The following is a 12599-nucleotide window of genomic DNA, read 5'->3' on the forward strand; positions in this document are numbered from 1 at the left end:
CATTTTTGTTTAGTTAAATTAATTTTGAGCATAGGCCTAATAATCTTTTCTTGCGTAATTTCAATAGTCTATTATTTTTATATTGTTGAAGCGTAGTAAAGAATCCATACATAGCATATTCATTTCTATTATATAATTGTTGTTCCTTTTATTATGAATGCAGTTGTTTTATTAGATCTGGTTGCTAAATAAAATTGTTTGTGAGACAACCAGACTGGACTCGTAGGCATAGTAGGCAGATTGTATGCATCTAGCACTCTTCAAAGTCAATTCATAAACCCTTCAACAATATTATGAATAGCCTGGTTAGAGATACTAAAGTTTAACTTGCCCTGGCTACTGTTACAGCAACCGTTTTCACTGACACCTATTGTTCGTTGTAGGTTTAATTCAACAAGGAATGTTACTGTTACATCATGTCTGGAATTATTATAAGCATTCTTATGCAGTGATATGTTGTATGTTAAATGCGATAGCATGAACAGCATGCTGCTATGTCGTTTTGTTTTTGGTCATATAACCTGTTGTATTTTCTTAATGCATTCACACTGGTACAAGAGTTGAAGCATATCTGTAACCAGGCTTGGGTAGGTAACTTTTAAATGTAATCCCTTACAGTTACAAGTTACCTGTCCACATTTGTAATCAGTAATGTCACTTTCTAATTACTCAAACCCTGTAACATAATCTGATTACTTTGAATTACTTTTAGATTACTTTCATATTAAGAGGCATTAGAAAACGCGTCTGTAATCGTCAACACCCGCACAGAAATACATTTTACTAGCGCGAACACAACCTGCGATTATGTGGGCTACCAGCGATGGATTTTCAAAATGTAAATGAAAGAAGTAAACTGCGCAATTGTTATTTTTATTCAAACATTCAAAACATTTAAAAACAAAATCAAACATGCAACGTATCGTAATTATTCCCGGCACCTTATCTTTTTCATCTGATTACTTGTAATCTGTTACCCAACTCTTTCTGTAACATTGTAATTCAGCTCTGTGTATTAGATAGCCTGTATAGTCTGTGAGACATGCTACTCAGTATGACATTTTCTTATTCTTACAGTTTCTATCTGATTCATTTCATATCCACAAGTAATCTTGGTTTAAGCCTGCAACCTACTGAATAATGGCAATAAATATTGGAACTAGGACATTCACTTACTGACTTGCATGTCTTTAATAACTAGAGTTTTGCTTGTTGTCTAACTTCATACAACTATACTAAACACCAGAGGTGGGGGACTCGAGTCACATGACTTGATTCGAGTCTCGAGTCACAATTTTCAGGACTTGCTTGATTAAAGTATGAAAATGACTTGACTTTGACTTGAGAACAAGTTACTTGAGACTTGACTTGAAGTGGAAGACTCGACAATGACTTAAACTTATAATAAACAAACAGCAATACAATAATGTTATATGTTGTGACATCAGCACCACTAATCAGCGTATGTGCCTTTAACGCTGCACAATTCAAACCGCGCCAAACATGGCAGACAGTAACGTAAGTCGAGCTCCACAAATAGTTTCGTTTGGATACAAGGACTTTGAACTGGACCGTGTGAATAAAAAAAGATTTGCCAGATGCAAAATATGCAACACAAGAGTATCTTACACGACAACAACAACGTCAAATTTCATTCGTCATTTTAAGAACCACAAGGAAAGGTAAGAAAGTAATCTCTTTATATTCAGTTTCAATAAGATCTATAACGATTAAGTTACTAATGTAATGAATTAATCTTTTGTTTGTCATAATTTGGCCTTGGTTGCATATTATGTATTTATTTTTTTCTTGTTAGAAATGTGACCATTATCATTACTGAATACGTCTGGTAAATAGATGTAAGGGAATTTGACTATGGCATAGCCTGAATTTTAATGTTGATGGGCATCTTAAAATGAGCGGGCATGTATATTATTTCACGTAGGCTATAATGTCTGTATTAAATGTGCGCATTTTCAAGTTTTATATTAGGCAGTTTTTCAGTCACAATAATTAGTTTATAAGGTTGTTATTATTAGCCTTTATTACATGGATTGGCTGAATTCCAGTGCAGAATGCGTGTTATTTCTTGATAACAGACCGTTGCCATGAAAAACAGAAAAAAAAAATTCCAGCGTACACCTGGCGTACACCCAAAACCACGGTGACTGAGATTTATCAATATGGACGTTGGCGTACGGCACACTCAAATCCTACGCCAGCTCAGGAGATGGTGTACGCACGTTTTGAGTTAGTGCGGAAATGCGCAGAAAAAAAAATCCTAACGCACTGACAAACTAAGAGATATGATATATTATGACCCACTGTAAAAAAACAACAACATAATTACAAACTTCAGTGTTTATTTTTGTGCAACATGGACTTCAAGGTTTAATTTGTGTGACTTTACCAAAGCATTTGATTTATATGTATTCCTTCAGATGCGAGCCTGTGCGCTTTACATGACGTTTCAGGGTTAGGCCCGGCAGTTGCGCACGGACTGGGTTCAGTAATAAAAGGCTTTTAATGACCAAAATATAATTCAGACTCACAAAATAATAAAAATGACATTCTTCTTCTTTTAAATAATAATAGAAATAATAATAATAACGAAATTCTTCTTCTAAATAACAATAAACGTCATTAATAATAAATATCATGAAATAATAAGACGAATATTACAAATTGTCATGCAATTATTAATGTGAATGAATGGTACTCCACATCACATCATCTTTTATTCCGCTTTTTAAACTGCCAAATGAAACAATTTTATTTATTTCTACCTCCCTGGTGATCGTCTCAATCTCCACGTCAGAGAAGTTTCTCTTTTTTGCCGTCTTCCGTGTGTCCATGGCGTAAAATGAGGGCGTGGGGGAAGCGGAGACTTGAATATATAGGGGCGTGTTATTCTAATGACGATCGTTTTCAGCCGCGGCATTTATCAAGGGCAGGTATTGCGTACACCTGGATTTTAAAGGTACGCACAGCTTCATAAATCAGGCGGTGAGAGGAGTGTAAGCAAAATCTTACGCCAACATATACGCCCGTTTCTACGCAAGAATGATAAATGAGGGCCTAACCCTAACCCACGGCACTGTCATGTCTTGTTATTGCACACACCTGGTGTCCATTCCCTCATTAGGTTGCCTATATTAGTTCCAGTGTTTCTGGGCGTCTTTGTGTGGTATTGTTCTATGTTTGGTGTTGCAAATTGTGAAGCTGTATGCACGCTTGTTTGCGCTTGTGCGCGCTTGTTTTACACGTGCAATTTTCAAAGAGAAAGAAACAGCTAGTTTAACAACCTCCCTGCGTTTGGCTCCCTTATTTCAACACACACCTCGGCGACACTTGTGAAAGAGAATAACACAGTAGCTGCGTATTGTTAAGGACATTTTATTCAGCTAGCTATCATTGCAGGCAGTCTTTTAGCTTAGCAACTACAGTAAGCCAACTAGTCCAATGTACTCGAGTGAGACACAAGCATGCAAAAACACAAGAGGTTACACTTAGTATTTGTCTCATTCCGATCATGGCAAATACATAGATTTTGTAAGTATTAAAACTTTTTATAAACATTACATGACTATTGTCATGAATTTTCCAAAACATTTAAGATTAAATTATTTTCCAAAACGTATCCAGGCCTGGAAAAATGTATTTTAGTTCCGTAACTTTTCCAGGAATTTCATGAATGTACAAACCCTGTAAAGGGAAACTTGGCATTCTGTTTGCCGTCTGAACACCCCATAGACTCCAGTCGATTGAGAACAATGGTGACTCCAATGGCTTCTCGCTCACCTGAGTTCCTGGTATCTTATGGGCCACAGTCCACTTCTGCTGGACAGGGTCCCTCTGAAAGACCAGGACCAACCCAGTGTGGTTATACCTGGGAGCTCCAGCAAAATATACACTGCCATTCCCTGTCTCTGCCACTGCCACTGAGTAACCTGCAGACACATACAGCTTTTGTGCACACATTTCTCTGAATAGTCACAATGAGCTCCACATAATTAAGCGATTGCTCTATAAAGAACATTGATGCTGAACTATTCCCAAAACACAGAACAGAACATGCTACAGAAATAGTGCATATAGTGATTCAAATCCACCCAAAAAGGAGAAACAAGGCAAGTAACATTACTGGTGATGCATTAGTAGGGGGCATTCAATCTGGTGGATGTGTATACAAGCAAATATATTTTTAATAAGTCTTTGACATGTTATATTTGTAATAAAGGGGTTAACAGGACTCTTCACACTCTTCTTACAGTAAAAGATTATATACCTACACAATAACACAAACTAGAAAGTTTTAGTGAATCTCTCATTGTGAGAATCTCTCTTTTGTAGGCTTAGTTCTGTATGCAATAACTTTACTATCAGTCTTTATGTGCTTGCTTCAGTATTAGTTCACACGTACTGCTTTAGAATTGTGTTGCATTAAATAAATGCTTTACTTTCTTTCTCATATATTCTCACCCAAATAGGAGTCCTTCATGTCTTTCTCCAATGCAGAGGCATTAATGAAGGTGGCGTTCGCCCCTCTGACGACCTCCACAACACCCCCAGACCACGAGTATGACCCCACTACTCCAAAGAGAGAGAGAGCCTTCACAGAACGGTGGAGCAGAGGATAAGGATTTTGTTTTGATATTCTTACTTTACTTTAAACTCTAATGTGTAACATGAAGAAACTATGTTAAAATGTTTGTCTAATCAACAACTCAGCAGACCTTGCAAGAATGGAGAGATTGATTCAACCTGACATTTATGTTAAAAGGATATTCTTTAATACAATAAAATATATACTTGCAATTAGCAGATAATAATAGCAATAATAACAATACCAATAATAATAGCAACAATATATTCATTTAACTGACCCCAGAGAGAGTGGTACTGAAGCCGCCCTGAGACAGTTCGTGTTCAAAGGAACTGGAGTTGGTGGAGTTAGATCCTTAAAAAAGAATATGCAAGAGAATGAGAACATTTAAAAAATCTATGTACAAGTTTATTGAGACCTAGAGAAAAAAAGCAGAGATTCTCTCTTTTCAGTTATCACTGTGGAAAGTTAAATTTGATATAGCAAAAAATTATGAACAGGCCTTCGTTTATGGCTCAAAATCTATGAAAGGGATCTTGCTGTGTCTTTAGGCAACTAATTAAGTAATGAATGGCAAGGTCAGAGGGCTCTATTAATCTGTTTGTTGTTTGTTCAACAAAGCCAAAGCCCTAGGGCTCTCGAAGGAGGAAACCCCCGTGAATGACTCTCCTCTATAATGAGGGTCAGAAGCAGTGTGTTGTATATGAGACTGTAACCACTGTTCCCTGAAATTGCTGTATTAATAAAAGGCTTAATTTGAGTATTCAGACTTTTCCTCATCATTTGTGGTAATTTCCCTGACAAATGTTATCAATGAAATAACCTTTAAAACATTGGCATGCATTGGAAATGTGAAAGGTACATTATCTATCCAGTGTGTAAATAAAGATATTGCAAATTACTATCATTTTAACTGATAGGACATGTCCTTTTAAAACAAATAATTTGCTGTACCTTCAATTGCAAAGATTTTCTCACTAAGCTCATTCTGAATTGATTTTAGAGCATCAAAACTGTTTGCCTCAAACACAAAGTTTGGGGAAGATGCAATCTGCTCAAGCTCTTGACTAGAGTACTTATTCCCAACCTGTGAGATAGCGAGAGAGATACAAAGAGACAAAGAAACAGAGAGAAATACCAGTCAAACACATTATCTTACTAGAAGTAGCACAGTCTAATCTTAAAGAAAACACAGGAAGACCACTGCTTTGGAAATGTACAGCACAATAGAGAAACCACTCTATGAAAAAGGTTCCATATAGACCCTAAAAAGGTTATATGGATGTCCCAATAGGGAAACCCTTTGAGGAACCCATTTAATCCAGTTAGGATGCCATTGTTTAAGCAGCTCATAATATAAAACCTCAATGAATCACCCCAATTGCAAATCTGGTTACGCCCATTGTCTCAGCCAATGGTATGACATTGTCAAAGGTCTCGGTTTTATCGTTGGATTTGCCATCAGTTATCACAACCAACAGTTTTCTGGAATATTTCTTCATCCCTTGAGCTTCTGTCATCATCTTCTCTCTGGTCAGTGTAGAAGAGGAGAGTAACAGGTAAAATTAGAATCAAATTAATTCAACTTTCCTCATAATTGCCCCTCTTGGATCAATCAAGTTGACTGAATGGATTACAGATTTGTGTGACAAGGACCAGGTGCTTCCGCAGCACATTTTTGATGAGGGGAAATATCAAGGTGCTTAATCCTAATTGCTCCTGTACATGCCAAGGAGACAGACTTACAGAACGTAGCGTATGGCTGAAGGGGTATATGTCTGCCCCTGGAAATGGTCCACAGACACCATAAGGTTGTCAGGGTTGCGGTCAGCCAAAAAGTCCTGAAAGTGGAATATGGCCTGGGTTTCGGTGGAATACTGTGCCACTGCTATCTGGGAGAACATATGATTTTCCATTAAGTACTCACAAACGTAGCAGCTTCAGGTCAAGTTCAGTACAAAGATAGGACTACATACATTTAAAAAGAACAATGAATAGCTCTGTTCAGAACAACATTAAAACAAGTAACCAGGCAAGCCTAGTTCAGCCGGCCCGCAATAGTATGTGTTGATAGTGGCTGCCCTCTCGAGAATCAAACCCAGGAATTGCACACGTGTAAGGCAGTGTCACTAACCACTACACTACCAAGCTGCACATTTGCCTGTTGTCAGTATAGCCTCTTGACATTACACAATTTTGTCACTCATTAACATCAAGTCAAGTTTGAATATTATGTTAGACACCATTAACTATAGTGTTAAACTGAGTAACGTTTATTATTAAGTTTACCTCCATACAAAAACTACTGTATCAATATAGGTGACGATAACTGACTTTTTCGTCAAGTGAAAAGACAAGAGAATCGTTTAGCCAGCGAAGTGTTTGTCTATCCTGAACCAACCCTGAGACATAATTCGAATCCACCAGAAATAGTCGCAATATAAACAGTAAACAGTTTCATTTTAGGCTTTCCATAACGTAACTAATCAAGGTTGTAGCCAGCGAGGTTGTCGTCTTTCCTGAACAAATGCCCTTTTGCCACTGGCCGTTTTAACAGCTAATTAGCCATTTGTGAATGACATTGATACATACATAACATTGGAATCGACATTAAACATAAAATGTACAGACAAGATTGTTAACTATATTACGTTATATATTTCAATGATGGTTATTATTTTGAAAAAGAAAATCTGAGTTAGCACTGCTAGCATAATATCCTGCTGCTAGAACAACGGTAATGAAGCCTCGAATGGCCATCACTAACGATAACGGACATTTCAGTTAAAAAAGACGAGAGAATCATGTAGCCAAGTGTTTGTCTATCCTGAACAAATCCTAAAATCCACCAAAAATGTTTTATTTTAGGCTTCGTATTATGTAGCTACATAGGGTTGTAGCCAGCAAAGTTTTTGTTTGTCCGGAACCTCAGGCATAATGCGTTTTGACTGTTACTGGAGGTGAACGCGGGACCTGCTGTTCAACGGAACGCGTCTCTAACCACTACGCTATTGAACAAGGGGTTGTCAATCAGGTACTCACTCAGTAAGAGACGTAGTCCGGCAAAAACATTAAACACAACAGAATAAATATGTACAACCCCGAATCCAAAAAAGTTGGGACACTGAGTAAAATGCAAATAAAGACAGAATGCAATGATATGCAAATAATATATCCCTATATTTATTTTAAAATAGTACAAAGACAGCATAACAAATGTGGAAACAGATTTTTGTAATTGTTTTTGGAAAAATACATGACCATTTTGAATTTGATGCCAGCAGCACATTTAAAAAAAAGTGTGTTTACCACTGTGTTGCATCACCTCTTTTTTTAATAATGCTCTGTAAGTGTAGGGAACTGAGGAGACCAATTGCTGTAGTTTAGAAAATGAAACATTGTACCATTCTTGCTTGATATAGGATTTCAGCTTGGGGTCTCCTTTGCTGTATTTTTTGTTTCTAAATGCGCCGGAATGTTGTTTACAGAAATAAGCAAGGCCTTCCCTCAAAAAAAGACGTTGTCTGGGTGGCAGCATATGTTGCTCCAAAACCTGTATATATTGTTCAGCATTCACACGTGCAAGACACCTATGCCATGTGCACTAATGCAACCCCATACCATCAAGGACGAAGGCTTTTTAAGTGTGCGCTAATTAGAAAATGGTCCCTCTTTTTGGAATTGGGGTTGCATCCCAACTTTGCACCCCAACGTTTTTGGAATCAGGGTTGTAATACAAAGACATAGTTACATCCATTTAACACAACCTTTTCTTAAATTGTGACAAACAAGGTAGTCTAAACCTTAGTAAAGTGAATGTGGGGGGATATACACTACCCTTCAAAAGTTTGGGGTCCCTTAGAATTGTCCTTATTTTCGAAAGAAAAGGAAACTTTTGTCTATTAAAACTAAATCAGAAATACAGCGTAGAAAATTTCATCATCATTTTCTTCCACGTATCCGGGGCTGGGTGGCGGGGGCAGCAGTCTAAGCAGAGATACCCAGACTTCCCTCTCCCTAGACACTTCCTCCAGCTCTTCCGGGGACACACAGAGGCGTTCCCAGGCCAGCCAGGAGAGATTGTCCCTCCAGCGTGTCTTCCCCGGGGTCTCCTCCCTGTGGGACGGGCCCGGAACACTTTCCCAGGAAGGCGTTCCGTAGGCATCCGAAACAGATGCCCAAGCCACCTCAGCTGACCCCTCTCGATGTGGAGGAGCAGCGGCTCTACTCTGAGCTCCTCCTGGGTGACCGAGCTTTTCACCCTTCTCTAAGGGATCGCCCAGCAACCCTGCAGAGAAAGCTCATTTCGGCTGCCTGTATCCGGGATCTTGTACTTTCATGACCCAAAGCTCATGATTGACCGGTAAATCGAGGCTTTCTTCACCAGGACAGACCGATACATCGACCGCATTACTGCAGAAGCTGCATCGATCCGTCTGTCAATCTCATGTTTCATCCTTCCCTCACTCGTGAACAAGACCTCTAGATACTTAAACACCTCCACTTGAGGCAGGCACTCTGCACCAACCTGAAGTGGGCAAGCCACCCTTTTCCGACTGAGGACCATGGCCTCGGATTTGGAGGTACTGATTCTCATCCCCACCGCTTCACACTCGGCTGCAAACCGTCCCAGTGTATGCTGAAGTACCTGGTTTGAAGGGGCCAACACGACAACATCCGCAAAGAGCAGAGACGAAATCATGTGGTCCCCAAACCTGACACCCTCCGGCCCCTGGCTGCGCCTAGAAATTCTGTCCATAAAAATTACGAACAGAACCGGCGACAAAGGGCAGCCCTGCCGGAGTCCAACATGCACTGGGAACAAGTCTGACTTACTGCCGGCAATGCGGACCAAGCTCCTGCTTCGGTCGTACAGGGACCTGACAGCCCTTAGCAAAGGACCCAGGACCCCATATTCCCGAAGCACTCTCCACAGGATGCCACGAGGGACACAGTCGAATGCCTTCTCCAAATCCACAAAACACCTGTGGATTGGTTGGGCAAACTCCCATGAACCCTCCAGCACCCCGTAGAGGGTATAGAGCTGGTCCAGTGTTCCACGGCCCGGACGAAAACCACACTGTTCCTCCTGAATCCGAGGTTCTACTATCGGCCGTATTCTCCTCTCCAGTACCCTGGCATAGACTTTCCCGGGGAGGCTGAGAAGTGTGATCCCACTATAGTTGGAACACACCCTCCGGTCCCCCTTCTCAAAAAGAGGGACCACCACCCCAGTCTGCCATCCCAGAGGCACTGTCCCCGACCGTCACGAGATGTTGCACAGGCGTGTCAACCAAGACAGCCCCACAACATCCAGAGACTTGAGGTACTCAGGGCGGATCTCATCCACCCCCAGTGCCTTGCCACCGAGGAGTTTCTTGACTACCTCTCTGACTTCAGCCCGGGTGATGGACGAGTCCACTTCTGAGCCCTCATCCTCTGCTTCCTCAATGGAAGACGTGACGGCAGGATTGAGGAGATCCTCGAAGTACTCCTTCCACCGCCCGACGACATCCCCAGTTGAGGTCAACAGCTGCCCACCTCTCCTGTAAACAGCGTTGGTAGGGCACTGTTTCCCTCTCCTGAGGCGCCGGACGGTTTGCCAGAATCTCTTCGAGGCCAGCCGATAGTCCTTCTCTATGGCCTCACCAAACTCCTCCCAGGCCCGAGTTTTTGCCTCCACAACCACCCGGGCTGCAGTCCGCTTGGCCTGCCGGTACCCGTCAGCTGCCTCAGGAGTCCCACAAGCCAACCAAGCCTGAAAGGACTCCTTCAGCTTGACGGCATCCCTTACTTCCGGTGTCCACCACCGGGCTCGGGGATTGCCGCCTCGACAGGCACCGGAGACCTTACGGCCACAGCTCTGAGCGGCTGCTTCGACAATGGCGGTGGAGAACATGGTCCACTCGGACTCAATATCTCCAGCCTCCCTCGGGATCCAGTCGAAGCTCTGCCAGAGGTGGGAGTTAAAGATCTCTCTGACAGGAGACTCGGCCAGACGTTCCCAGGAGACCCTTATAGTACGCTTGGGCCTGCCGAGTCTGTCCAGCTTCCTCCCCCGCCATCGGATCCAACTCACAACCAGGTGGTGATCAGTTGACAGCTCCGCCCCTCTCTTCACCTGAGTGTCCAAGACATACGGCCGCAGGTCAGATGATACGACAACAAAGTCGATCATCGACCTACGGCCTAGGGTGTCCTGGTGCCACGTGCACTGATGGACACCCTTATGCTTGAACATGGTGTTCGTTATGGACATACTGTGACTAGCACAGAAGTCCAATAACTGAACACCGCTCGGGTTCAGATCAGGCTCCTTCCCCGTCAGCGAGGTGACGTTCCACGTCCCTAGAGCTAGTTTCCGTGTACAGGGATTGGGTTGTCTAGGCCCCCCCCTTTGACTGCCGCCCGATCCTCTCCGCACCGGCCCCTTATGGTCTCTCCTGCAGGTGGTGAGCCCACGGGAAGGCGGCCCCACGTCGCTCCTTCGGGCTGAGCCCAGCCGTGCCCCATGGGGAAAGGCATAGACAATGTCTATGTTGTAAATGACTATTGTAGCTTTCATGGAATATATACATAGGCGTAAGGAGGCCCACTATCAGCAACCATCAGTCCTGTGTTCCATTGGCAAGCTGTATTTTCTAATCAAAGTTAATCATTTTAAAAAGCTAATTGATCATAAGAAAACTCTTTGGCAATTATGTTAGCACTGCTGAAAATTGTTGTGAGGATTAAAGAAACACACAATTAGACAAAAGACAACCAGTTGTATTATCTGATGCATTAGCAATTGTGCGTTCGATTTCAGGCTCAAAATGGCCAGAAACAAAAAGCTTTCTCTGAAACTTGTCAGTCTATTCTAAAAATGAAGGCAATAAGATCTCGTACAATGCTGTGTAGTACTCCCTTCAAAGAACAGCGTCACTAAACAGAATATAAAGAGGAGTGGGAGGCCCCGGTGCACAACTGAATAAGATTAAAAATACATTAGATAGATGCCAGACCGGTCCTCAACTGGCAGCTTCATTAAATAGTACCAGCAAAAACACCGGTCTCAACGTCAACAGCAAAGAGGCGACTATAGGATGCTAGGATGCTGGCCTGGAAAACAAGTACATTTCAAAGTGACCCCAAACTTTTGAAAGGTAGTGCATCTACAACTCTGATTCTTGATAGTTCTTTAGAGGGACAAAACATTTCCTACACCAAAAAAACTGCTTTATTATAAAAATATATACATTTTCAATGTTGAACATACCTAAAAAGGTAGATGTAAGGTTTCTTTTAACAATTTCAATTTTATTTTATTACGTTTGGTCTGTATCAGGAAATCAGCTTGTATTATTTGTGAGTACAATGCAAGTTCTTCTTTGGATCCGAAATGCATATACCAGCCAAACTCTACCCTTGAAATTCCTATACGATGCAAATGTGATCAATCAGTTTTGAAAAATTACTATCCAATCCAAAAGGGATCAGAGGTCGGCCATAATTCATCAGAAAATGTGCCAGAGATGAGGGTTAATCAGATAAACATTATGTTGGAAATAAATCTTACCCAAATTTATCAGAAAGACAGAAAATACCGGATCTATTCCAACATAGGCCTGCCAAATTGTTTTAACTTCTCTGTTAGTGAATGTTAACTTTTCACTTGCATTTTGTTATAGTTTGGCTGAACAAATACATGGTTTATGCCATACTGCTTATTTTTTCCAAAATGTGTCTTTTTTAAAAGGTTGAGACAAATGATTTGTTTTGCAAATATGTATTTACACTTCAGTCAGATTGTTCCATGTTAAAGTACAGTCCTTAATCTAAGCAAAAGTGTAACCAGATATATTCGAATAAAGATCATGTTTTTATGTTCTACAATCTGTTAAAATTAATAGAAATTAGGTATTGTTTTTGTTAGGAAATGTTAGATGAAACATTGTCCATGTGTTGTCCACATGGTGGAGTAACATTTTGAGTTTCATAATTTAGCCTGTTA

At 41.0% G+C, this 12599-nt stretch overlaps 1 protein-coding gene across 2 annotated transcripts in view; it reads right to left on the reverse strand.

Annotated features, from left to right (window-relative positions):
* LOC105010802 (integrin alpha-X) overlaps window positions 1–12599 on the reverse strand; it is a 66423-nt gene that overhangs the window by 36214 nt on the left and 17610 nt on the right. For both annotated transcript variants that reach the window (XM_010870418.4, XM_010870417.4), the window contains exons 7-12: window positions 6353–6498; window positions 5983–6136; window positions 5561–5693; window positions 4887–4960; window positions 4483–4612; window positions 3802–3950 (exon numbers count right to left, since the gene is read on the reverse strand). In XM_010870418.4, the coding sequence (XP_010868720.2) occupies window positions 3802–3950; window positions 4483–4612; window positions 4887–4960; window positions 5561–5693; window positions 5983–6136; window positions 6353–6498 (786 nt within the window). The remainder of the gene's footprint in view (window positions 1–3801; window positions 3951–4482; window positions 4613–4886; window positions 4961–5560; window positions 5694–5982; window positions 6137–6352; window positions 6499–12599) is intronic.

The sequence above is a fragment of the Esox lucius genome, chromosome 7 (assembly GCF_011004845.1).
Source record: "Esox lucius isolate fEsoLuc1 chromosome 7, fEsoLuc1.pri, whole genome shotgun sequence".
Lineage (NCBI taxonomy): Eukaryota > Metazoa > Chordata > Actinopteri > Esociformes > Esocidae > Esox > Esox lucius.